At 43.5% G+C, this 25,993-nt stretch overlaps 1 protein-coding gene across 1 annotated transcript in view; it reads right to left on the bottom strand.

Annotated features, from left to right (window-relative positions):
• Positions 1–25,993, bottom strand: part of CASTOR2 (cytosolic arginine sensor for mTORC1 subunit 2) — a 112,106-nt gene that overhangs the window by 45,477 nt on the left and 40,636 nt on the right. Inside the window, exon 2 of the mRNA XM_034068861.1 lies at positions 4,212–4,282. Within this exon, the coding sequence (XP_033924752.1) occupies positions 4,212–4,282 (71 nt within the window). The remainder of the gene's footprint in view (positions 1–4,211; positions 4,283–25,993) is intronic.

The raw sequence follows: 25,993 nt of genomic DNA, 5'->3' as shown, positions 1-25,993 counted from the left end.
ACTGCCAAGCAAGAGGGCTTATTTTCTTTTTATCCTTTCTTTTTATTAGAATGAAGTCAGCATCTTATGAATCCTGACAAAACCTCTCTGGCACTTGAACTAGCTGAGCTTTTTCAAACAGTTCCATTATTTTTAATGTACTGGGCAATTTATTGTGAGGCATGAACTGAAAATAGGAGCCTCCTCATTCTGGGAAGTGTGTAAATGCATGGGTTTCTGGCCTAAGAGAAGTTACTAGACATACAGGACAACCAAAGAAGGTTAAAAATGAAGGACTGGCACCTTTATCTTGCAGGTGAACCCCACCATGGGAAGGATGAGAGTTGTGCTCTGTGTTCACACCAGGGATCTGCCCCAGAGAAAGAGATGTTTCCCACTGCTACTTCAGTACTGAAATCAAATTGCCTTTCCTCTCTGGTTCACACTGTTCTGTGCAATTAGAGTGCTGTAAAATGGAAGGCTGGATGGATGACATTTCACTGAAAGCTTCCCAAGCAGAGCTATGACTAAACCTAGCAGTGGACTTCCAAGAGAAAAAGGCTGAGTTGGACTGCAGACAAACCAGCTGGACAAACCAGGAACAGAAAAGGGACAGTCAAAATAAACCCAAACACCCAAACCGCCCCTTTATCTCCAGTAAAAGGCTCTCTGGATATATGGCACAGAAGCTGTGATGTGACAGCTGTTGGGAGTGCCACTGGAAGAACACTGCTAACCCCAAGCCTTATTATATTTTATCCAGATGGCACTGCCAGGACACGAATGCAATGTCAGCAACTACTTCCTGGTACACACCAACAAGGGTTCCAAGAGCATGGGCTTTCCTTTCAGTATGTGAAAGCTAAAGCCTTTAATGAAGGGTTAATACTACGACCAGTGAGGCCACAGGCTCTGCTGGTGAAGACTCCCAGAGACAGGCACACGTTCTTGCTGCCCTTTGCAAAAGGGACTATGCAGTATCATAGGTGCTATGGTATATCTGCACCACACACAGGCAGCTTCTGCTTTCAGTCAGACCTTGGGAGAGAAGCAAACCAAACAAATATACCCGTATTTCATGGGGCAGCAGCCGCTTGACTCTTGTGCCATGCACTGGCTGCTCGGTGGGTGATAGATGCAAGGGTTTAACATGGCTGTCCAAGCACCCCACTAGCTGAGACACTTGTCTTCACAGGAGGGCCCATGGCCAAAGTCCCTCTGCTAATTCATCTCAGTATCAGCCAGGAAAAGAGCTTTCTGTGCACTGCCTCCTGTGTTGTTTGCTGAATAAAATTCTTCCTCATTAACAGGCCAAAGCCCAAGAAACAGCCACTGGAACAAACAGGGTTCTGTGCAGATATAATCCCCACCTCACTGCTGGGGAATTAAAGCAAAGAATTAGGCTGTAGCCGTTCCCTTCCAGCATGATGAATACTTAAGCAGGTTGCAGCTTTGCACTGCAGACGTTTTCTGGGGAGAAGAAATAATGACTTCTTTACCAGCCCGACTCACTTGCTGCTCTCAGGGAAACAAGCCTGAGGATTATTTTCTGACTAACCAGTTAAGTATGATTACTGCCTGAAAGTATACTTGAAGTGGTAACCTCAAGGATTGCTGAAAGTGCCAGCCTTTCTCTAGCCTGTTCTTTTCCCTCCAGTGCTGTTTGCGACAGGCAGGAGCAGGGGCCTGGCTAACACAAGAGATGCCAGCTAACAGGACAATCTTCTCACTGCTGCTGCAGCAAGAATTTATACAGGAGGCTGAGAAAGAAAAGTCCTAAGACTCACAGAGTTTGTTAAGCACTGCAAAACCAGAAGTTACCTGGAGAGGAAAAGAAGTCCCTTGCTTCTGGACTTGCTACTGTACTGCTCACCAAAGGTGAAGATTTACCCTGTAATTCTTGATCTGCACCTGGCACTTCAGTGATGCACCTGAGGCAGAGATGACTGGTCCTGTTTTCCAAGAAGGTGGGGTGCTGCAGTTCTTACAGACTTTGATCCTGTTCAAACCCAGGGGCTGACTGCACGCTGTACAAAAGCCAAGTGAGATTATTCCTCCTGTGACATCTACAGACACAGTGTGAGGGGAAGCAGGCAGCAGAGCCCTGTTACAAGGTATCCTTAGGTGGTAGATATTGAATTCCTCCAGACTGTGGAAAACTTACAGCATATGGAAATGAGGAACAGGGATGGAACAACAGTGGAGAGGCTAACCCTGAGAGGAAGCTTTGGATGTGGTGGCAACAATTCAGAAAGAGCATGAGCTGGACACAAACCCAAAGGGCATAGGGGTTGTGTTAGTAGAGTTAGCAGGATGAAGCGCATATGAGTTTTGCCAGCAGATCATCACTTACTAGGAAGAAGCAAAGAAAAGGTGAGGGAGCTGCCAGCTCCATGACTACTACTCACTCTGGGGTTTTGCACCTGGTTGCCATGTTATGCTGTAGTAGAGGATGGCCTCAGCATGCTCTTTCCTTCCTCTCCGTTGCCTGGAAGGTGATAACTTCTCCTGCAAAGCTCTGCTGTAACACCCTGAGTGCACCCAGTGTATCTGAATTCAAAAGGGTATTATATGCCATATGATTATTCAAACTTGCCACCAATGATTGAGTTGAGGAATCTGCCTTGTGCCAAGCAGGCACAGAATCAAGTGCCATGGATGTCACAGACACAGATGTGATGGGGGAGATGCACATGCCTCTAGTGTGGCAAATCTGCAGGGACAGCACGCGCCAGTGATGCACTGTGGTCTGTGCAAAAAAAAACCACAAACCTTTTCTCCAACTTCGGTGACTTCACACTTAAAATGAAGCTCTTGAAGGGAGGTTTGCATCCTGCTATCATGGTGAAACCAAGTTTGATTTCCCCCAGATGCCACCAATAATAAAAAGCTGATACTACCAATAGTAATACAAGCTTTGTGCAGATGCTGCTCCCTGAACAAGCACAACAAGGGACATTCTGGCAGCAGCATCGTTCTCTAACCTCCTCTTTTGGGAGCAAAAGCCAAGTACGTGACACACACTTTCAGTTAAACCACACAACTCCCAGATTTCAAACAGCAATAGCTGTGAAGACCCACTCACCTATGCTCAACCCAGTGATTACTTTATGATAATGTTTAGCCACCACTGTAGTGTTCTACAGTGTAATAATTTATTCTATTCTATGTTTATGAGCACTCCTGAAACAGAAAGGGGAATAATTCAATAATGCTACTGATAATAAAACTTTGACTCTGTACTAAGTAATAATGTTACAGTATCTAATTTTCTCCTTAGAGTTTAGATATTACAAACCATTGACTATTAAAGTGTCACAAATAGCTACTCGACAGTTAATTCCTGGTCATGAATGAAATCCTCTTTTTTCACATTTTAATATATTTTCTCCAAACCAGTAAGATGTGGAGACTTTTAATTTCAGTCACAGAAAGCAGAGACTGAACAAACATGAGAACAGCCACACAAAGCTTCCTCATTCCACCACCTCAGTAGAACTGCTACAGACAAAACCTCTGCACACGGTAACTGTTATTACAAACTATTTCCATGCCCAAAGCCAAACTGTTCTCTCCATCAGCACTTGCCCAGTCCCAAGTGTCTGCATCTCCCAAGCACACGCCAACCATCTTCTCTGACACATAGCCAACCCCACCTTTGACACAGGCTGAGAGAGACCTCCATCCACCACAGGTAAAGACAGCACATTTAGCACTGATCTCCCTTTCTTACACCCAGCTTTCTCAATCCCAGCTTTCAGTGATGAGCTGAAGGAGCTGATTTGCAGCCCCACAGCACTGTGACGGTTGTGGGGGTGACACAAACAACTCATCTTCAAGTGCTCCTTTTAAAGAGAGAGGTTGGAGGAATAAGCTGGAATAGGAAGATGTGGTGTGCTTGGGGAGGCTTGGGGACAAAGGCCAGCTCACTTTAATACAGTGATATACAAATGAGTTTCCTTTTTCAAATATGCTTAAACTGTTCTTCAAGGCTTGTGTGTGCTCTTCTCCCAGCATTAAAATATATTCATATTCCATGTGTGAAACGCCTTGTAGAGCACAGCAGCAGAGACTGTGTGCTTAAGTGATCAAAGCACCTTTCATAGCTGTAGCACTAGCACTGACAAACAGACCTGTTCTACAAACACTCCGCTTTATAACTCGGTGAGAGATGACATATTTTTCTCCTCCACCCCAGGCTAGGTACCCAAGTGGCACACACCAACACTTACCTAGGAAGCCCTCTTCATCCACAATGATGGTGTAGTCCTCTGGGGTTTCTGTGAGGCTGAAGAACTTGCACCTGGAAAAGGCAAACAGCAGGAGAACACAATTAGCTGCTGGATAGAGCAAAGAGCCTGGTCTTCCACCTAAAGCAGAGGTCCTTTTCCACCCAAGCTGTGCCGGAGGAAGAAGTCATGGTCTGGTGTTTATGGAGAGGCCTGAGGCAGTGACAGACCTGGATTTTATTCCTAGCTCAGCCACTCATGCTGTGTGACCCACATTCCCTGCTGCCTGCCTATGCACAACAGAGCTGGTAAAACACTTATTATTTTTATGACTTAGTTCTTAGTTACTTTTCTTAATTACCATATCCCTTAAGGCTTCCTGTCACAGCCCAGAACCTGCTGCATTGCACTGACACAGAGCAAAACACTTTACTCACTAACTGATCACTCCAGCATCCTCCAAAAGCCTTCCCATGGTTCACACGTGCACCCTTATTCCCTGTTTGCTCACTGAAGTTTGCTGCCTTGCCAAGGTTGACATCTAATCAAGATCCCACATCTCTTGCTGCTTCAGAGGCTTTTCCCACCAGCAGAGAGCACCCCAATTCCCCTTGCTGGCCCTTGCCCCTTCCCTCAACAGATGCCTCCCTTCTCTGGGAGCTCCAGACAGAGACAAGGAGTAGTGGCCATCGAGCACATGAAAACAAGATCAAGATGTCCTGTCCCACCGATCTCCTATTGCCTCTATTCTGCTCCGTGCTCATCTTTCAACACCACAGGACACATGCAGCACAGTTTCTCCATCTCGTTCAGCACTGAGCACAATGTCACCTCTAACATGAGATACAAAGCCAGTGTGACATGGGATTCTTCCACTGTACACACACAAACAAAAAAGCTGGAGGCTTAAGGTTTAACATCACATATAGCTGAAACGGTTTTTTTTCCTGACACCAATATACATACAGCAACATCTACTGAAAAACCCAGCCACTTTCTCCAGCTTCTCTAAAGTTGGTCCCCAGCAATGGCAGGAAGGTTTACACAACATTCTGCAAGCTCATGTGCATCTTCAGCAGAGCACATGCTCATCATATCAGCACAGAACTAGCCACATGCCCCGAGCCAAGCAGGGCTCCCGGCCCCTCCAGGAGCATGCCAGAGCACATGGACCCTGCTTACCACCCAAACCACAAGAGAAGTTTTTTCCCCTCTGGGAAGCTAAACTGGACACAATTGGAAGAGTCTGTGTCTATAAGGTCCAAAAAGCAGGATTTTGTAGTTGCACTGTAATACTATCAGATTTACCTGAGGCAACCTATAGAAAGGATTTTAAATACTAGAAAAATTGTTTCTAAGCCCCCCAAACTGCACAATGTAATCACAGTATTCCTGTGTGGGGCACGACTCAGCAACCAGGAACTACCAGGTCTTCTCAGTGCTGCTGAGTATGTGTCCCAAAGTCTTCAGGACTTCTGAAAGCCAGGAACCTCATACTGGTGTCTCAAGATTTCAGAAGATGGGAACATTTAACTGATTAGAGAATCAGATTAAAAACTGGCCTGAATGTTCTTCTGACTGGCTGAAAAGAACAAGGATTGCAGCTACCCCCTCCAAAAACAACAAGGAGAAAACCGAGATGGCTGCTGCCCTCCTCCCCACCCCATCAGAAACACTGGAAGAACCAACATGCAGCTCTATTAGTGATCTGCCATGTAACCAGCAGGACTCCATGTAAATGGAAAACGTTACACAACCTGCCTTTAGAGACTCATCCCGTTTTCCTGGAAGCATCTGTCACGACAGTCAAGCTCGACTCTCTCCTGGCAGACATATCACTATAAAATACAGAAGTAGCCCCACCACAACGCAAACCACAACTTAATTATTTTGTGTCATTGGTAATAGCCACTGTGACAGGCACATTTACTAACTCAACTCTCTCCAGGAATGGTGCCAAGAGAAGCAGAAAACAGTAGCAGCCCACTTTCTTTACTCTCACTTCTTAGCTGGGTAAAAAGGACTTTTTACTGCTCCAGGTGGGTCCCAGGAGGTGTAAGTATTTATTATTTAGTGGATGAATACCCTGGAGAAGTAACCGAGCTAAAATTCTTTGCTACTGCTTCATGTCTGAGCCACATACATGCTGACTAGGGAGAAGCTTGTGGTCTTGAAGAAGGAAACATTAATATTACAAAAGGAGAAAATGTGTCCTGATCTGCAATGGCATTTATGGAGGAATTTTGTTCCAGAACAGTAACACACGTCTGTGTGCACACATTGGCCCCAGCAGAAAAAGTCTGATTGTGACAGATGTCATTTTCTTAGCACACATCTAAAAGTGATGATATTTAAGGGATATGTACAAATGAAATCCTGCAATTGCTCACTCAGAATGCACATCTAAACCTCACATCATCTTATACCACCTCCAAGCCCAATCTCCACCTCAATGCCATTCTGTAAAAGGCCAGTAGTGTAGAGCCATCTGGTCTCTTCACCAACACAGACATCAATGGTTCTTGCGGCACATCCACTTTGTTCAAACCAATGAGGCATTCCTTTTCCCAGGGAAAATCTCAAACTGAAATGCTGGAATTGCAAACACTGTCTGATAAAATACAGCACGGAAAATTCTCCTACAACTTGGCAGCAGTGCATGCTGCCAAAACTCAAGTCTTTGCCCTAAAACCTGTGCCTCAGCATGGATATGTAAAGATCTACTGTGAGTGCAACTCAAGATTCATCTTGACTCATCAATGACAGAAGGAACTCAATGTCATATTTCTCTCCCACACTATATACTACACATATCTCTTCCATTCATGTTATTCCAATCACTTCTCTTTCCTCTTACACCAGTTCTTGATAGGCTGAATTCCAACAGCATTTTTTACTATTACACTGAAGCCAAGAAAGGAAAAGAATTGCCCTTTAATCATTTCAAGACATCGGGCAAACAGAATTTCTCTGAGTACGCCTGGAAAGCATACATGTAACAGGATATTTTTAGTTTCCTATAGCCAAGCTTCAGATAGATCCTTCTGGATTTCTGTCTTCTTCGTGTTTCAGCATATTTCCACTTCAGCACTGTTGCTGACTTCGACTGCCTGACAACATATGTCTTTTTCTGGCAACGCAGCAAATGTAGACCAATCTATTATTAGATTAGATCTTTGAAACTGCAAAGCTCACACTGTGTATGGAAGTAATACCCAAGCCTGCACAGAGCAGGAAAGCACATGTAGGATGCAATAACAGCATCATCTCAGTTTCCAAACAGCACTCAGGTCTCCACAGGAGAAGAAAGCAGGCAGGAGAGTGGACTAGCTGGCCTCACAGGTCTGCACCAGAGGTGTCTCCTCAAGATGTCTGGTCCCCAAGGCCTACCTGAATCACGAGGTGATAACATGAGACTGAACATGACTTTTGTGGACTGTGGGTGCAACAGAAAGCACACATTTGTGGGAATACTGCTATGGGTCATTGGAAAGTTCAGCACAGAATAGGCCTTTAAGGAAGCTACAAGTCTTGTCCTCTCATTTATAAGGCAACTACTTAGTTAATTGTTGCCTCAGTAGGATGAAGTGCTGCAAAGCTTGTCTGTTCTGTGGAAAAGCTCCTTCCCAGAAGCAGACGGGCAACTGGCCTCCCAGCATGTCAGAAACCATGGCCTGGTCACATTCAACAGCAACATAATGCCTAAATTCATTCAAATGCAAACTCTGGAAGTAATCCACAGGTTTGCAAATAAGCAGTTGAACTGAACAGGAATTAAGCAGCAGCAGAAAGTTGATCTCAGTGAATATGAAAACCATAATTTGTTGGGTTTTATTCCAGACTGTCTTCTCATTTTAGATGAGAAGGGATTTGTATGCTTCACTCTGCACGTTATCAATATAATACATAATCTTAATACAGAAAGTCTCATGTTCATCATCTAATTCTTGGTGATCTTAACTTCTCTGCAGTTTATAAATAATGAGAAGAAGGGGATTGTAGCATGACATATTGTGAAAGGTATTTAGGAACACAGTGAAGAATGCTTGTGCTGTTAATGTGCTCCTGAGTAACACATGATAGGACAAGAGGAAAAAGCCTCAAGTTGCGCCAGGGGAGGCCTAGATTGGATAGTAAGAAAAATGTCTTCACCAAAAGGCCTGTCTAGCACCAGAACAGGCTGCCCAGGGAAGTGGAGGAGTCACCATGCCTAGAGGTATTTAACAGACGTGTAGATGTGGTGCTTGAGGACAAGGTTTAGTGGTGGACTCGGCTGGGTTAACAGACTTGATGATATTGAAGGTCTTCCAATCTAAATGATTCTATGATGTATTTGTGTAACATGTTAAGTACTTCACACCATCAAATGTGATATACAAGCCTATATTGTCAAACAGCACTGAAAATTGCAGAGTGAAATGGTGTGTGCTTTCTAAACAGTGTGTTTTGTTAGCCAAAATACTTCACCATCTTTTCGGTAAGACTGATAAAACACAGCTTAGCTGAACTCCTAAGACAAAATAAGCCTCTTGCAATAGGTGTCAGCTGACTTTCCACTCAGATCAGAAAGTGGTGGGTTCACCTTTGTGACAGTACCTTAATTCTGCAGTCTGGTATTAGAAGGTTGCTCCCTCTTGAAAGGAGCATTATTGTTCCTATGAGCTGTCTAAACAAACTCCACAATACCGACCCTACCAGGGGAAACTAAAGACATTACAGCACTGCTAGGAAAGGTCAAAGGACAGCAGCAGCATTCCTTACTGTCATTAGCTGTGCCCAGATCTGGGACGGAGACATTAGCAAATACAATCGGGGACCGCCTACTGTGATAGCAGAGTTTGGTTCACTATAGAAAGTTAATCATTTTCAAAACCAACATAGCACAAAACTAACAGATTTGTGGCCAACGAAAGCAAGAACTCCTGAACAGACATAAATTCAGGGAAATCCTACAGTCTGTGCTATGCCAAAACCTCCAGCACGATAACCATGATGGTCTTGTCTAATCCGCAACTGTGACAGTTTAAACTACCGATTACATAGTGTGAATCTAAAAGAGGGGAACCTTCAGTCAGCTCCTCTCCTTGCTACTTTTGTGTAGCTGGGGAAGTTATCTAAGCCTTGATTTACACTATGAGACAACTGGGAGAATAATAGAGAACTGTTAGCACCCTGAAGGAACAGAAATCAAGACAAAACACAAGAAGGAGGATGATGTGCAATACTGAAAGTAAAATAAACAGATGTGGATGTGCTGAAGAAGATACTGCTCTTAAGTACAGCTCACTGATAAAGGCAGGACACATAGCAAAAATAAATGTGGATTATTCCAAAAAATGTTAGCTGGGTGTCTACTGCATTTGCCCTCATCAGAGCAGTATCAAACTTCAGTTCAAGTCTTCATCAGAACAGCTCCATGTGGTGTGGACTACAAGAGCCCATACAAATCCAATTATTGCTGCAAATGAAAGATCAGCCATAGCTTGAAACAAAACCGACTAGTAATTCTGATAGGATTCCTATTTTCCTGGAGTCAGACTTGGTTGGTCCAGACTTCCCAAGCTGCAGATTAAACAAAGCTACAATATTCAAGAGTTATCCTACAACATAACCACAGGACGCATTTTTTTGGTTCTTTAAACACACACTTGGAGTTTACTTTGTGCAACCAGCAAAGCCCAAGTCATGGTGCTTTCCGTAGTCAAAGTATAGCGTCTGCAACATTACTTACTAAAACTGTTACCTAGGATACTAAAACATACCCTTCCCTCATTAGTCATGACAGCATTTTTTAAATACTTCCTAAAAAAACAATTAGAAAGCAACATGCAACTTGGCTGGTTTATCTCCCCACCTTCAACAGGCTTCCACCATCACTTACACCATTCTGTAAGAAAATCTGTTTTATCTCAAGTTATGTGTAGAAAAAAAATCTTGCCAAATGTGAAGACAGAAGCCAAAACTATACTGAAGCAGTAGTAAGAAAATACACATGAAGAAACTAAGGCATGTTGCATGCTGGAATGAAGAGGAAAGCTCAGCTTACTGAAGGACACTATCTAAGGGACATAAAAAGGTCTGAGTTCACTCAAGTGCATCTCTCTCATTAAGATGAATGTGAATAATGCTAGTTTCCCACCCCAGCACAAATGCCGACAGGTAAAGAGTCTGTGGGGCTTAGCAAAGATGCAGTGCAGGAGGTGAAAATGTGGTTTAAGTCCATGAAAGCATTTCTGTGCTCATTTGTTATCTGTTCATTGAAGGAGCTAAACAGAGAGCCTTTCCTGTGAACTCAATGAGAACACACAAACCAATGACTTCAGGTGCAGATATACTGAAGCTAACGCATCTTCTATTCCCACAACTTGTCCCAGGCATGAATCTGTAAAATAATTTACTGACCTGATGTAATTAAAAGTTATTATTAGCATCCATTTTTCTTGCTGGGTCATAAATTATTTCAAGAGAGCTCTGCTGTGCAATTTTTACTTGGAACGTCACCACTCACCACCTATGCTAGTGAATGGGGCTGAACCAAAAATCTGGATCTGAACTTTACTGCTCTGGCTGGTGCCCAGATGATGCAAGCGCCAGGTGCTTGGCAGGAGCCCTTCCATCCACACACTGAGAGAAGTCACCCACTTACTTCCAAATGCCTGCTTGCACTTTGAGACTCCAATCTGTAAGGCACCGTATAAGCACCTGCAGTGATAAGGGTGCTCAAGGGTGCAAAGCACAAGGACAGGAGCCTGCAGCAGATCTGCATCTGTGCTGCACCTCACTTCACACAACCACAGAGTATCATTCTTGAGGTTTTAGCATTCTTACTGGATAATGGTGTTCATAAGCACCTGGTAGATACAATGCATCTGAAAGCCTATCTGGTGCTCAGAGACAAAACAGCTATAATAACATCACTTATAGCAACATAATTTCAGTTTTCCTGATGTCATCTTAAGTGGGGGAAAAAAAAAAGCAAAAGTGCATTACCTCACCTCTGCTTCTCATTTACCATGTTCTTCTGTTTTCTCTGCCATCAAACTTCACAAAATGGGGCAAGAGAAGCTGGAGGAACAAGTTCTTGGTAAATCAAAACTAGGAAATCACTTCTAGCTTCAAGCTGAAACACTTCCTCTTAGTATTAATTAAAACAAAACATTTCATGGAGGGCACTCCTCCATTCTGACATAACTGTGCCCCTCCAATCTTAGATCCATAAACCATCTTTGCTGGTTGATGCCTTCTGCTTAGGACATGTTTACCTTGGTGCAGCAAGTGACAAGGAGGATGGAAGAATCCAGCAGTCACGATTCAGAGCTGCAGACAGAAACAAGACCCTCCACTAACCTTACAGGTAAAAAAATATTAGAACAAATCAGCATTTAGATTGGTAACTGCTCACATCTCCTACCCTCTCTTCTCAGGCCTTTGAAACTGTGCTGTGTTTCACAGCACTTATGACTGCCACATACATCTCACTTGCTCCCTGGCAACTCAAGGTTCTCTCTCTGGCTTGCACATGTCACATGCACTACAAATGCTGCTGTTGAAGTTGGTTTCACAGTCCCATCACACTAAGTGAGGTACAGCAGACCCCACCTTCCTCTTCTGCAGCCACAGATGAGTTGCACAGCACTGTGCTGGCCTTTTCCCATGTTGGAAAACTCATTTTTATCATCAGCTTAAGCAGGGAACACTCTAAGGCAGGAGAGAAGGCTGGAGGAGGGGAGAAATGAGAGGAAAGAAATGCATTTGGTTAGGTTGTGCTTTCCCCAATGCTACTTGAACTTTCTAGATTTATTATGGGCAAAAAACGTCAGGTGTCAAAGACTGCTGATGGAACTAGCTGCTTTTCTCCTTGAAAGCAGACATCTCTCCATGCTTTAACTGCTGGAGACAGGAAACTGAGGAGAATTACTAGGTCATTCATCTTCTGTTATTCTCTCAAACATTGAGAGCTGTGACTTAATACTACCTGCAAGGTACTAGTTTCCTTTCCTGTCATCACACAGCAATTCTGAGCCCAAATTCATCAGCAGATGGGTGAACATGAATGGAGTGGACTGTGTATCATTGTCCTTTGTGTGGAAAACATGATCATGCTTGTCTGTAGGGAAACACAGCCATAAAGTCAGTAACAGGTGCTCCTCCACACTCCAAATGATTTCCTATTTTTCTTAGAGCACAAATTTGGCAACTTTGAGTTCTGGAAGAATAATGATGATGAGCTGATTTTGCCTACCTGTCTACAAGTCAAAGTCTTCTAGGCACCCCCAGCCTCCAAGCCTGGTGGGATGGGAGCAGCCACTTCACAGTGTGAAGGCTGGTGGTAACACACCTCCTGGGCTACAGGACCCAATCCTAAAGGCTGCAGGCACATTCCTATGTGTGAGGAGGTGAGCAGGGGAGGTTGTGGCCATTGCTTCTAATCTAAGCCTACACAGAAGCAAGGAAAGCTCTTCTCCCTTCAGACAAACCCATAAATCAGATCAGGAATTAACTGAGTCTGCTTATTTAGACAGCAATGTCTTTGAATTTACAAACAGGAAAGTGAGACAAGACTCTTATCCATTTAAAACAACAAAAAACAACTCACACTACAACCACTAGAGTTGTGTTACTAACTCCAGAGACTCCAATCGAACACCTTGCTCCATACTGGTGCTATGGGCCAGCCTATGACTCAGCTTCCATTTGATACATTTCTAAAAACATCCCTGTTGAGAAGTATGAGAATATAAAACCAAACCAGACTTCATCATATTCTCATTTATTGTGCTAATGGGAACGGAATGAGCATCTCAGGCATCACTCTGCTCATGTTTTATTGCTGTTCTTCCTCCAACTTTTTGTTTTGAGCCAACATATCAGAAACGAAGCAACAGAGCAAGAGCAAGAAGACTGGAATCCCCAAACCTGCAAGTCCTAATATCATTTGTGAAGATGAAGCTGCTATCTGATGCATCATGCAGTGCTGCCTGTGCTAATTTCCGTCTCCAAGGATGATGGCAAAAGTGCACATAATTTCTTATTCAAGTCCTTTAATATGTTCCTTTTGGTCTGATGCCCCCCCTCCCCGAGCATCTTTAACAATATCTTTTACAGGTTTATCATTATTAATGCCAGGAAAGTCATTTTTCAAATCTCCAGAGAGGGTCAATGGATGTTTACATCAAAATGGGAAGAGCTCTCTGCTGTGGGAGAATGCTGTAATCAGATCGCTGAAGGGGAAGCAGGAGCAGTAAATGAAAAGGAAGCTTACTTTGTGTGCATTGGAAGAGGATTCATTTTTTATCTAACTCTTAACTAATTGATCCAGACACACCTTTTCCTCTTCTTTATTTGCTCTCCCCAAACTCTTAAAGCCAATCTACTGAGAGCCAACTTACACACACAAGAGACACAAAAGCAATTCTTCCCATGTGAAATAGCCCATCATTTATTCAAGCAGAAGGTAACTGGCTTTAAAAACTCTTTCTTTACAGCAGTAACAGTATCCCCTGATCTGTGGAGGCTGAAGTTTCAGCACAGAGAGGTGGAGCACAAGGCACAGTTTTCCTTAACCACAAAATTATCTTCCACAAATCAGACGCTGAACTGAGAAACATGTTACAGATGTGGGTGTGGGACCTAAGGTTTGCAATTGGAAACAAACTACAATTGAATGTACAACAAAGGCTCATGAATACATTTGACCAACTGGATTCAGGATTATTGGATGAAGGCAATGCAAATGCTGAGAAAAAGAGTGAGCCCTGTTTGCTTTTCCTTTCCTAATCAGGCACAATACACCAGTTCTGGCAAGTTTGAGCCTCTCCTGTATTACTCCTTTAATGCCCTCTGCTGCAGAATACTGACTTTGAAATGCTACCAACAATAAAATATAATGAAGTTTTCCTAAGTGCAGTGCAGCTGCATATCCAAACCCAAATATCTGGGGTTCCTAGTAGCTATCATTGTGTTCAGCCAAAACCCAATGATTATTTTGTGGACAGCACTGAAAAACACAGAATGCAGAGCATATGCTTTTTATTTCAAAGATGGGAGAAGCCCAGACTCAAGCCAATGGGGGCAAGAGGTTCTTACAATATTGCTCCGAGATACAAAAGGAGGAGGAAGAAACAGAAAAACTGTGGTGGACTGGAATTGATGAACTTGTTTCCCTGCAGGAACCATAAACACAATTTTCCCAGCATGGGACATAATAGTTCTCCCACAAATTACTAAAATATATTTCCAGCGCTCAATATAGAAACCTAGATGCACAAGAAATGTTTGCAGCTTCAATGCAGGCAGTAATTGAGAACATGTGTGGCAGGGGGATTGGAGGGGGAGGAGGAGGAGAGCAAGCCACACTCCATCGGAACAGAGCAGCAGGAGAAATGTGTATCAGTCCTCAGCTTCCATTCGCAAGTGGGTCCAAACCCCATGTTTAACTCCATCCGGAGGGAGCGCTGTCTGTGAGGCTGCACCTCAACCCCAAACCAAATGCACATTCACAATTTACGGGCCACTGTTCAGCTTGAATTAAAGAAAACATACCATTCCATCAGCTTTCCCTTAAGCACAGAGAGTGAATTTAGTTTCTTGTATGAATTAAGGACATGTTTATGGGAAAAGCTACCTTTGATTCCTTTGGTTCTCTCAGGCTTGCTTCTGGGTCCTGCCCAGCATGGGTATTAACCAGCCCAACCATGAGCAAGAAAAGCAGTACTCCTGCATATTCCAGCTGACATTACATGCAAAACAGTGTTGTGGATATGCTTGTAGCCTGCCTTCCATAAAACCACAGTTAAGGTGTTTACCATTTCTATCGCACTCAAAGGGACTGAAAAGAAGTTTCATTTGCTTCCTTTGCTAATGAAGCAAGAGGAAGGCCAATTCTCTCTTTTTTTTGGATAGTTCGCTGTACACATAAGAAGGAAAATGCATTTCAAGATTTATTCCTTTTTAATTCAATACTGACGACCCACAAAGTTTCAGCCTTGGAACAACCAGCCAGTATCATCTTTAACAATGCTCTGCCAAAACACTCTTTCTAAATCAGTCTCTTCAGGCTGTGAAGGAAGAGCCCATGGTAAAGGTAGAAGCATCAAACTTCCTCCCAGGCCTATCAGACCCAAGAAAAGCATAAAGTATCCAACAACAGAGCATTACATGGCTCACACTAAAGTCTGTAGTTACTGAACACTGCTCCTGAACTCCAGGATTCAGTTCAACACCCAAGAACAAGTCAGAACTCCTAGAGAAGTCCTCTGAGAACACAGAGTGGGTCACTGTCTGGGTCGAAACCAGCATCCCATAGACACTTCTTGTTGCTTGGTCACTCTGAAGGAATGTTACAGCCACTCCACAGGGCTTAAGCCCACAGGGTTTATCTCAGATCCTGCAGGGCCACCAGTGTGGAAGGTGTCAAACAAGCTCAAAGGCCTCTGAAGTTAGTCAAATCAATGCCCCAAAAGTCTCCAGAAGCCAGTGGAGCTCCTCATTCTTTCACTGTGTCCTGGCCTTTGGGTATGTGTGCTGGCTACTTCAGCTGCACTGCACCCGCAGTGCCTTCACGTTTGGCTGTTAATTCTTTTGGAGCTGCAGCACAAGAACTCTTGTGCTGTCTGCACAGCACCCAGCACAATAAGGCTCAGGCATTCTTAGAGAGGCACAGAAATGTGTATTAGGAACACTGTTTTATAAGTTTTCTGGGTGAGGAGAAAACAGCTGCTTAGAGCCAAGGATTCATAAACTCAGTTTTCACTTAAAAGATCTTATAATGCCTGGTGACTGAGTAATAGGATGGCAGGTGACATACAAAGTCAACACATGGAAATTAATGCATACTGGGGAAAATAATTTAAATTCCAAATGAAGATTGACAGGCTCTAAATGAGCTATTACCACTCAGGAAAGAGATTCTGGAGCTGTCACGGGCTGCTCTCCGAAAGGGTCAAGGCTTTCAAAGAAACCAAAAGAACAGGAGTAACCAGGCAGGGAGGTGAGAACATCTCATTACCCCAAAGCACAAATCAATCACATACCCAGCTGCCAAGTACTCTGTGATCGAACCATCCCGAGGCTACCACATAGGTTGGAATTCAGTTGGAAGAAACACAGAGAAGGGGCCAAAGGTGATTCAACGCATGGAAAACTGAAGAGATGAGAACAGTCCAACCGCAGGAAGTGATGGCTCAGCATGTTGATATGGGAGAAGTTATTATGGCATTTTAGTAGTGGTTTAGAGGATTCAACTACTAGAGATCAGTGTCAGCGGGCATCTCAGTCAAATTAAAGATTACCTAAATGGCAGTGGCTTGTCAATGTTTTAAGGAGGAATTTAAAGCCTATGGGAACAAATCCAATGCATTTAACAGGCTGGGAAAACTTTTCCATAAACAGGAGGTAGCAAGAAGTTAAGGTAGTTCTAAGTGAGAGCCTGAGGGCACAGACAACATCTTTCTATTTCCAATTGTCTCTAACTGATAGGCATTTTGGAAGGCAAAGGAAATTCTGTGCCTCTGGCAGCTGTTAATACCTGAACTAACAGATTTTCCCCTGCCCTACCTGCTTTGCTTTAACATGCAAATGAATCAAGTGCAGAACCACTAAAAATACCACGAAATTCTAACTGAACAAAATGCTAATCACCATTTCAGTTTGTGTTTTACTGCAATGCTCATCCCTCCTTCACCACAGAGAAGGGGAGGAAGGGAAATGGGAAGATGTTTCAGCAACCAGCAGAATCCATAAACGTCCTCTGGAAACAGCCAAAAACTGTAAACTGTCCAGGCCTCATGAAGGCCAGGAGGCTGCAATCATCTATTTGTGTCTGTCCTCACCAAGTGCCGAGGAGGGTAAGTATTAAAATAGATTTAATAAATTAAAGCAACAAAGTAACAGCTGTCAAAGATTTACTGAAAATTAAAGTTGTGAAATCACAAGCTGGGATTAAAAACCAACGTACCAGAACTACACAGTCTTCCTCTTGTAAGGCCTTGGGGAAGAACAAATGCCCTCAGAACAACATCAGGTGCCTCATCAAAAGACACCTCCAGAAAGACACCTCTGTGTGTGACTGTTCAGAGGCCCACCAAAGCTGAACAAAGGGTATGGTTGAGCATTATCAATATTCCCTTCATCCCAGGCAGCTGCTTGGGAACACTCCTTACTTCATGTTTCCTTCCAACCAGTAAGTGTTTAAGTGGACATCACAAAAAAATCCACTGCTGTATATTACTTTTGATTTTCATCAATAAATAAAAGCTTAAGCCATCAGATGATTGAAAAGGGAAGATGAGACATGTCTAGAGAGGTCCTGATACACTTCCAGCACCCAGGACACCTGGGTGCTCATCCATACTGGCTGGGCTGGAGCTCCAAAGGGAGAGTTCGTCTGCTGTAGAAAACCACCACCAGCTTGGACACCCAAGAGCTCAAGTCTGCAACAACAGCATCCAATTTAGAAAGGAAGCAAGTCAAAGCCTTGGTAAGCTGAGCCTTTAATACAAACAGCTCTCCTGCCACCTCAGTCCTGTACTTACTTTTTAACTTCAGCAGCATAAGATTCTAGGGTAACAGACTTGTGTGGAACATAAGTATCTATAGAGCCAAAGTAAAGCACAGTGCTGTGAACCGAGGGATATGCTTGAGGTATGTTAATTGCCTGTTTCCACTCAAACCAGGATTTAACACACGTTACACAAATACAAATGAGGATTCTTACTCATTGCCTGCATGAGTCCCTTCTGCCAATAGTGTTTCAAAATGCTTCCAAGCAAGATTGTAAGACAGAAGCTTACTTGGTTCATCTGGGTGAATAATCTAAACTTTGCTTAATGCTTCCTGAAGAATCCAATGAAAAGTCTGTTCTACTGAGGAACCACAACCAGGATATAAATGGCAAATACTTCAGGTGAGATGCAGCCCTGGACTTTGGACAGTGTAACACAAGATGTAAAAATATCAACCAAGGCTTATAGCCTGACTCAGAAAATACAATTCTTCCTTCTCCAGAGCCAGCAAATACTCATGGTTAGCACCATCAGAATGCTCTCAAAGATACATTTAGGTCACAGAAAACACCTGAATATCCTAGAAGAAGATACAAAACAAAGAGCAATATTAAACTAAGACAATCACATGTGGAATAAGAACTGGAGAAGAACAAGTTATTACTAGACTATGAGTGGATCTGATAGGGAACTGCTAAATTACTACTACTGAGGAACAAGACAACAAGACTCTAAGGGGGCACAATTCCACCTGCCTATCTGCTGCATTTCAAGTAAACCTCAAAGCACTTGGTAAAGAAAGCATCAATAACAGGTTTTATTGCATCGCAGCTTCACAGGACAAAGCCCAGAAGTAGCAATTCTCTCTGGCTTCACACAGCCAACAGGTCTGAACATTTACAGCTCTTCCAGCAAGTCCTCTAGTAGAATAAACAGTTTGCAATAGTTAAAGAACATCTTTGACCCCATTGAGGACAAAGGGAGCGCAGCTTACGGCAATATACAAGACTGTGCTTTCAAGCCAAGACTTTGCTTCTTTCATAGCAGAAAGAAACAGGAACAAGCCTATCAGGTATTGCTGTCTGCACGCTCCACACAGTGAGAAAGCCGTGAGGAGATGAGAAAACAGCACAGAGTCCCACAGGACAGTAGAGTCAGACCTAACCACCAGCACCCTGACATGCTCATCCAGAGATGAATCAAAGCAATGGCCTAAAAGCTATAAGAGAAAGAAATTACCTGAAAAATAAAATTTAGTCCTGGACAGAGGATGAATATGAGTAAGATTTCTTAAGCCTGATGAGGGATCTACACCAGATCTGGTGTGATGTGGTGCACGGGTCTCCAGCAGGATCTGGCCCCCAATACCAGATGACTTCAGCAGCCACTTGATGAGGTGTCTGTGAACACAGGCTGCCTATGCTCCTGCCATGGACAGCACTTGGAGGAGTTGCAAGAACACTGTCTAGAACTGGGACTTCACTGCCGAGGCAACAGAGAGGACAGTCCAGGGAAGGTAGATCTCTCAACATGGACAGCTTCTGTTTTGCTGAGGCCAAGACTTTACTGTCAAGCTCACACTTGAGATACAGCCTGCAGGCTTTATTCTGGCAGAAATCAATTGGCTTAGTCACCATTTTTCTCCTGCTGTCATTGACCTATGTCAGTAAGTAAACAACATGAGGTTTTTGATCAGACAAAGAGGGAGGGGGTGGAAGCTGCTCAAAGAACAGAAAACAATCATAAATGAACCTCTGATCTTAGAGCCTGTTATAAATCAAAAGGAGGAGCAGCTGAGAAGGTGGTACGAAACCCATTGGTTATTGCACAAGCTTTTCTTCCCTCAGTGCCAAGATTCAAATCCCACTGGAAGGTTAGGAACAAAACAGCCTTCTCCACAGTTATGACAATGTGCCTAGTTGCCAAGCCAAGAGTCATCTTTGTTATTGCAGCGCACTAACATACCTACATTACCATAGACAAGACCTGAGACCCCACTATGTCCACACCTTAGTCCATATTCAGAGTGTTTGCTGTGATTCTTGATCCAGAATTACCTCAATACACAGTTCAAGTCTATGCTACCCATTCTGATGTATCTTCTCCCACTGCTTATACTCTGCTGAGTAGCCCTTCCTTCCCTACCAACTTCAGTGTGGGGATGGGAAGCTGCACAGCCTGCGGAGGCTGCAAAGGGAGGTGAGCAGCCACACGCTCCAGAAGCAATGTCCTTAGGGTAAGCACTATCTGTAAACCTCAGCAGGATCTTGTTCCATAATTAAATACATCTGATCTTGTCACAGTAACAGTGATATCAACTTGAAACATAACAATACAAGGCTTAAAATTCAGATGTGGTGCAAGTCACAGTAGTTTGGAGATGGTGAATGTCACTACAGGGGTGTTTTGGAGAGAAGAGGTAACTTATTTTCATCTACCTGTACAACTAAAATGTCCTTCAACAGAAACAAAAGCAAACCTGTAATTGAGTACTTGTGTATTTAATGAACTAGACCGCATCATATTTTTCCCTGTAGGTTATTTCCAGATCCACTTACACAGCCCTTCACAGGCCCGCTGAAGGCATCAATCAGCCTTCCTAATGCAGGATGACTGATTTCTCTGGCCATCAAGAATACATTTATATCTCAAAGAACTGAATAAATCCAACAGAGAGAAGTTACCATTAATTTATTTGCCAGCAAGTTTTTGCCATTTTGCCTTTTGCTTCTGTGCTAAAATGAGTACTTCCATGAATCAGACTGATCCTCTGACATACAAAGCAGTCAATTGCTATCACATCAAAAAGTCCAAAGAGCATTTTTCACCATACACAGCAATTTTCATCCATGGACTTATCTAGGTGCTATTCACTGTGAGTGTGGGATCAAGAGTCTCGTCCATGACAGAGCTTCTAGGAATGTCTATGCACTGCTGTCTTTTGCAGATCTGGCACGGCAACAGGAACGTTTTGGGAAAATGAGTTTTTAATTGCTGTCTTCCCTATAACTACATTTCACTGTTTAACCTCAGAGAGTTGAGATGCCCAGGAGGCACATGGAAAAACTGCACGTGTGCTCTCACAGATGAAGCATGATCCAGGATCACACCTGGATGTTCTTCCAGTTTGATGGCAGCCACTGAGGGCAGTGAACTGGCTCTGAGAGACAGAGCTGTCTTCCTTTCAGGTAGATGGAGCCAAGCCAGGGTCATTGAAGGTGCCCAGCATGGAAGAGGAGCATTGACCTATTGGAAGAACTAAGATCTTACTGAGAGGAGAAGTTCTGCTTTCTTTTCTTGCTGTTCAATTGCTCAGCAACAAGTGCAGCATGGACGAGATGAATGACCACTCTCTTCCCAAAGACAGGGCAGGGAAGATCTGGGAAAGAAGTATTGATAGATTCCCTATTTTGGGCCTAGCTTTAAAAGGAAAGGCAGCTTTTAATGCAAACACACTACGCCACTTGTCCCTTCCATATAAGTTTTTGACCTATTGCCTGATTTCTGTTAAATGTCAGAGCTGGAGATTTCAAAGGGACTGAATTTATATATGAGGTTCATTAAAATGGGTCCTAGACAGAAGAGGAAAGCCTGTCTGCAGCAGCACTGAGGGAAAGGCCATAATGTAAGCACAAACTTTATTAGACAGCAAAGAATCCACAAAGGGCATGTCCTGAGCACAGGAAACCTCAGAGCTCACACCATGCTAGACTTCAGAGAGCCTTGCTGCAACAGAAAGTGACAGGAAACCAGCTTTACTAGTCTGGCTGCTGGGTTTCATCAGGGCAGTGCAGCCTGAGCATGCTTTGTGAGGCAGAGTCCTGGTAGTTTCAGAAATCCCACATACAGTTGTGGTATTTCTTTATATCAGCTGCCTGGAAGGGCTGGAGAACCCAGTGAGTGTCTGCGGCAGTGGGAAGAGCACAGGGACTGCTGTACTAGTGGGAGAAAGCTGCTTAGAGCCTGAGCTGGGTACACAAATACATTAATGCCACTCCCCCAGGTGGGAAGCAGACCTGACCCAAATCAGCCTACATCCCAGGACCCAGCTGTCCACGTAAGAAATACAATCTGACCCCATGCTTGCTCTGGGGCAACTGCCATGACTGAAGGACATCTATAGCAAAGGATAGAGCTCAGCCAACCCTCCTGTCCTGCCAGGCCACAGTAGGTCCTCCTTCCTTCCTTGAGCCCCTTGCTCATTCTGGAAGCAGCTCTCCTCTGCTCTGAGATTCTAAAGCAGAAGGCAAGCCTCAGTATGAGGTTTTGAAGGCTGAGGACTGGCAAACTTTCATTAAAGCAGTCCTGAAGTTTTCAGTTACCTCAACATCTGCCCGTATAAACAGAACAAAGTCAAAATCAACAGTGGTCTGTTTTTATCTTTGCTACCCTTTGATGTCATTGCCCAGAGGGCTGGAAATGCTACTTAGCAGCATCACCACAAAAGCGTAGGTAGCAGGATCTTCTGCATCAATAGCTGATGACTCAGGAATCCAATCTAATCCAGCCTTCACTTTTGGCTGCTTCCGTTACCTGTATCTTCAGCACACTGCAAAACCTGTACAGTGTTTTGTATCTTCTCCTTGGAAACTGCCATCTGCTTACCTTGACATGGCTGAGTTAATTTCAGGTTTCAGCATTGTCTATTAGCTATGAGCCACCAATCAAACAAGGCCTGAGGAGAGCCTCCCAGAAAGCAGACTGGGGAAGGTATGTTTTAGTCATTGGTATCAGGGGAAAAATCAACTTGGAGCTGCTTCTGCCTCATTGACAGCACAACTTTTCCACAGTTACTTGCCAACCAGCCAACTTACAAACTAAACCCAGGAGCCAGACTTCCAAAGGTAGGCAGGGTTGCTAACAGAGCAGACTATGAGGCTTCCAAAGCATCCATGCCTTCAAGAGAGACAGAAAAGGAGTCAGGCACTTCACTACCTCTGAAAATCCATATGAGTAACCCCATCATGTAATGAACTAAATCCTTTTGCACATGCGGTGCCTGGTCTCACCCTGTAAGTGTGGGGAATTCCTGCTTCCCACCCAAGGTGTTGCTGCACCACAGGGTCTCTTTCCAGGCAGAAGGAGAATGAACTTATCAAGGAGCTACTGTTATTTCTAGACCCAGTGAATCACTGCACACTGGTAGTAGGCTGGGGGAAACCCCATCTAAGCAATCCTTGCTGTCACAAAAGTGAAATAAGTTAGTTGAACTCTCAGTAAATCAGAGATCATTCATGTTGAGTTAATCTGGCTAAGGCACAGCTCCAGCTCTCTTCCAGGCTGGTAGGAGGCAGAAGACACAACAAGTGAGATCAAAACGAGCTTGTGGTGCCAAATGCTTTCATGCAGCACATGGAACATAATGTCATCCTGCACTAATTTGTGCTATGGTTTCTTATTCACTCCTCTCCATCGGTTTCAGATATACCCAAGCTGCAGATCTTTACATGGACATGCTAAGTATAAGCTATGCAGATGACTGACAGTTTTATTTTTGTCTTTTATTTAAAGACATGACAGAATCTTGTATTGCTGGTTTCCTCTCAGCACCCATGTTCATCATGAGAAATTCCACTCCACAGCAGACAAGAGGTAGGAAATTAATTTCCCCCTTAAGAAGTTACTTCTTAGATAAATACTGCTCACATCCTCCTATATAAACTCCCATCTACATCACTACACGTAACTATACCAGTTATTGGAAGCATATAGAAATTAATTATAATATTCCTCTGTTTTTACTAGTCCAACCATCTTTGTACCCAGTCAGCCCTTTAGGGAAACCCAGAAAAAACCATTCCCAAGAAAGCATGTTCTCTGAATCATGCATGGGCCGTGTTGCAAATTTGAACCTATAGGAATTACTTGTACAATCGATGTGGAGGAATGAGCCAGATCAGTCTTGCTAGTTCGTCTGGTTACTCCACTGGATCTGGGGAAGCTTGTGGCATACAAAGATGCCTTTCTAACCCACCACAATAAAAGGAGTGCTCACCAGAGACAAGGAGACTCAAATGAAAATGTTTTCACCTAGTAATGGATATGCTTCACCCCACATATCACACAGATGCCACAAAACTTATTTGTTTTGTCAACACAGGCTAGCACCTACTAAGTAGTAAAACAGGTAATAGTATAGCAATAGCATAACAATAGAAAATCATACAGCATCTACTTCTACTATCTGATGCAATGAAGCAGATTTAGCTGGGGTTTCACTTACACTTCTATCTTTCAAGCTATGTACCTCAAAGGCAAACAGTGTCACAATAGTTTCACAAAACACCAGCCCTCCAAAGATGGGCTCTGGGGACCAAAAGGAGACAGTTTCCTACCTTCATCCCAGCACATCACAGATTTTGACATCACGTCCAAAACCTGCATGTAGAACACAACCTCAAGAGTGGGAACACTGCTGCACATACAGGTGCTGAGCTCTTAGACAAAGTCCCGTAGTTTTAGTGGAGAAAAGAAAGCCAAAAAGGATACTTTTTCATTTTAAGATGCCTCAGTCTGTGTGTGAGCTCTTGTTCTCAAGAGGTGAATGCAAAGGGCAGCCTTGTTCCCTTGGGAAAACGTCAACTCCTCTACTCTAAGAAAGAGTCCCTGCAAAATAAGAATGCAGCACTCACTCCTGCATTCCTCCCCAGCTTTATGCCTGTGATTGAAAAGGCTTTTTTTCTCTCAAGCACAGAAGTGGGCAAATTACCACCTTCAATTTCTGGCCAGATGAAAAGAACACATCTAAGACAGCCAGAGTGAAAACTGAAACAACCACATGAGGAGAAAGGCATGGGAGAGTGCATATGGTTGTCTGAACTGCCAGGACAAGGCTGGATTTTTATCTGCAAGTAACGGGGAAGAAATCTAATGGAAGTGGCAGCACTGAGACTCAGGGCTCTGAGGTGCAGCTCATGGCTTCAACAGGAATTCACTTCAGCGTTTTGGGCTGGCTGCTGAAAATCCCTTTCCACCTATTTTGTTTTTTTTTCCAGTGAAAATCAAAGCAGAACACAGCATATCAACAGCTCAGGTATCCTCTGTGCTCCCCAGCTGTAGTGAAGCACTGTATCTCATAGGCAGGTCTTTCACTCACAATCAGTAGAGGAGCTAGTTAAAATTCATTTTATTCTTCATGATAGATCAGTAGATATGGTAAAATACTAAAATCATGGAGAAAGGCCAGAAAATAGCAAATGCTACTGCTGCTACCAATACAACGTGGGTAGGGGGTTATGACAACCTATCTATTCAGGACTTTCATTCAGCTCTTATGAATTTTGGAATCATCTTTAAAATTCATTAAAGTGCATTGAAGTGCCAAGGTATGAGGAAGAGATAAGGACAGAAGCATTCAACATTGGGCATATCAGAGCTTATGTACATGCTCTAGGTGTTCATATACCTGTCCCTCAAGATGCAACTTCAAGTTCATCTGTCATTTTACTGGGAATAGTCGAGTACTTGATTTCAAGACAAGCAGTTGCCAGTGCATATTAACAAATATTAGTGCTGACAGCATCTTACCATACAGTCAGACAGGTGCAACTGGATGATTTTCATGATTCTGAAGCACAGAGGTAGGTGGGTTTGTGCACATACTATTCAGCTGCCCAAGGGGAAAGAACAACCACCCCATTGTGTCCATCCAAGAAAGAAAACAACCTGCTGTGGTGAAGACAAACCGGGTCTTAGTAAAGCTTCTGGGGACGCTGTTGATGACAAACGCTGAATTCTGGCTCAAATGTGTGGGGTGGGCAGATTAAACGTGCTCTGCCATTTAATAAACTTTACACTAAGCTGGTTTTCTCTGCCTCACTCCCTTATCAAAAGAATGAAGCAACTTATCAGGTATTTCCAGGCATGCTTCAGATATTATTACCAACTTAAATAGTATCAGCAGCCTTTGCTGCTAGAAAAAGAAATAAAATGTGAGACACAGGTCAAAACCCCACAGTTTGGATCAAGGACAGCCCCCAAGTTCACTCCTTTTGTTATAAAACCAAACACAAATCTAGACAAAAAGGGTCATATTTTAGGCATCAGACAACTTCAGCAAGTGTGGAGGTAAAGAACCACAATCCTCATGTATTATTAAATGTGAACCACACACGAAGAAATCCAGTTAATCACAGAGACTGCTGGCACCTTATTGCCCCTGTGTGTCCACTCTCCATTGTGTACCAACAGCTCAGAAATTGCTGGCATAAAAGTGAAGGAGCATCAGAGCAAGCAACACTCACCATCACACTTCTACCCAACTGTGGCGATTTGGTGTTGGGC

Source organism: Melopsittacus undulatus, chromosome 13 (assembly GCF_012275295.1).
Source record: "Melopsittacus undulatus isolate bMelUnd1 chromosome 13, bMelUnd1.mat.Z, whole genome shotgun sequence".
Taxonomy (NCBI): domain Eukaryota; kingdom Metazoa; phylum Chordata; class Aves; order Psittaciformes; family Psittaculidae; genus Melopsittacus; species Melopsittacus undulatus.
The sequence above is the reverse complement of the archived record's forward strand: the minus strand, read 5'-3'. Positions and strand labels throughout refer to the sequence as shown.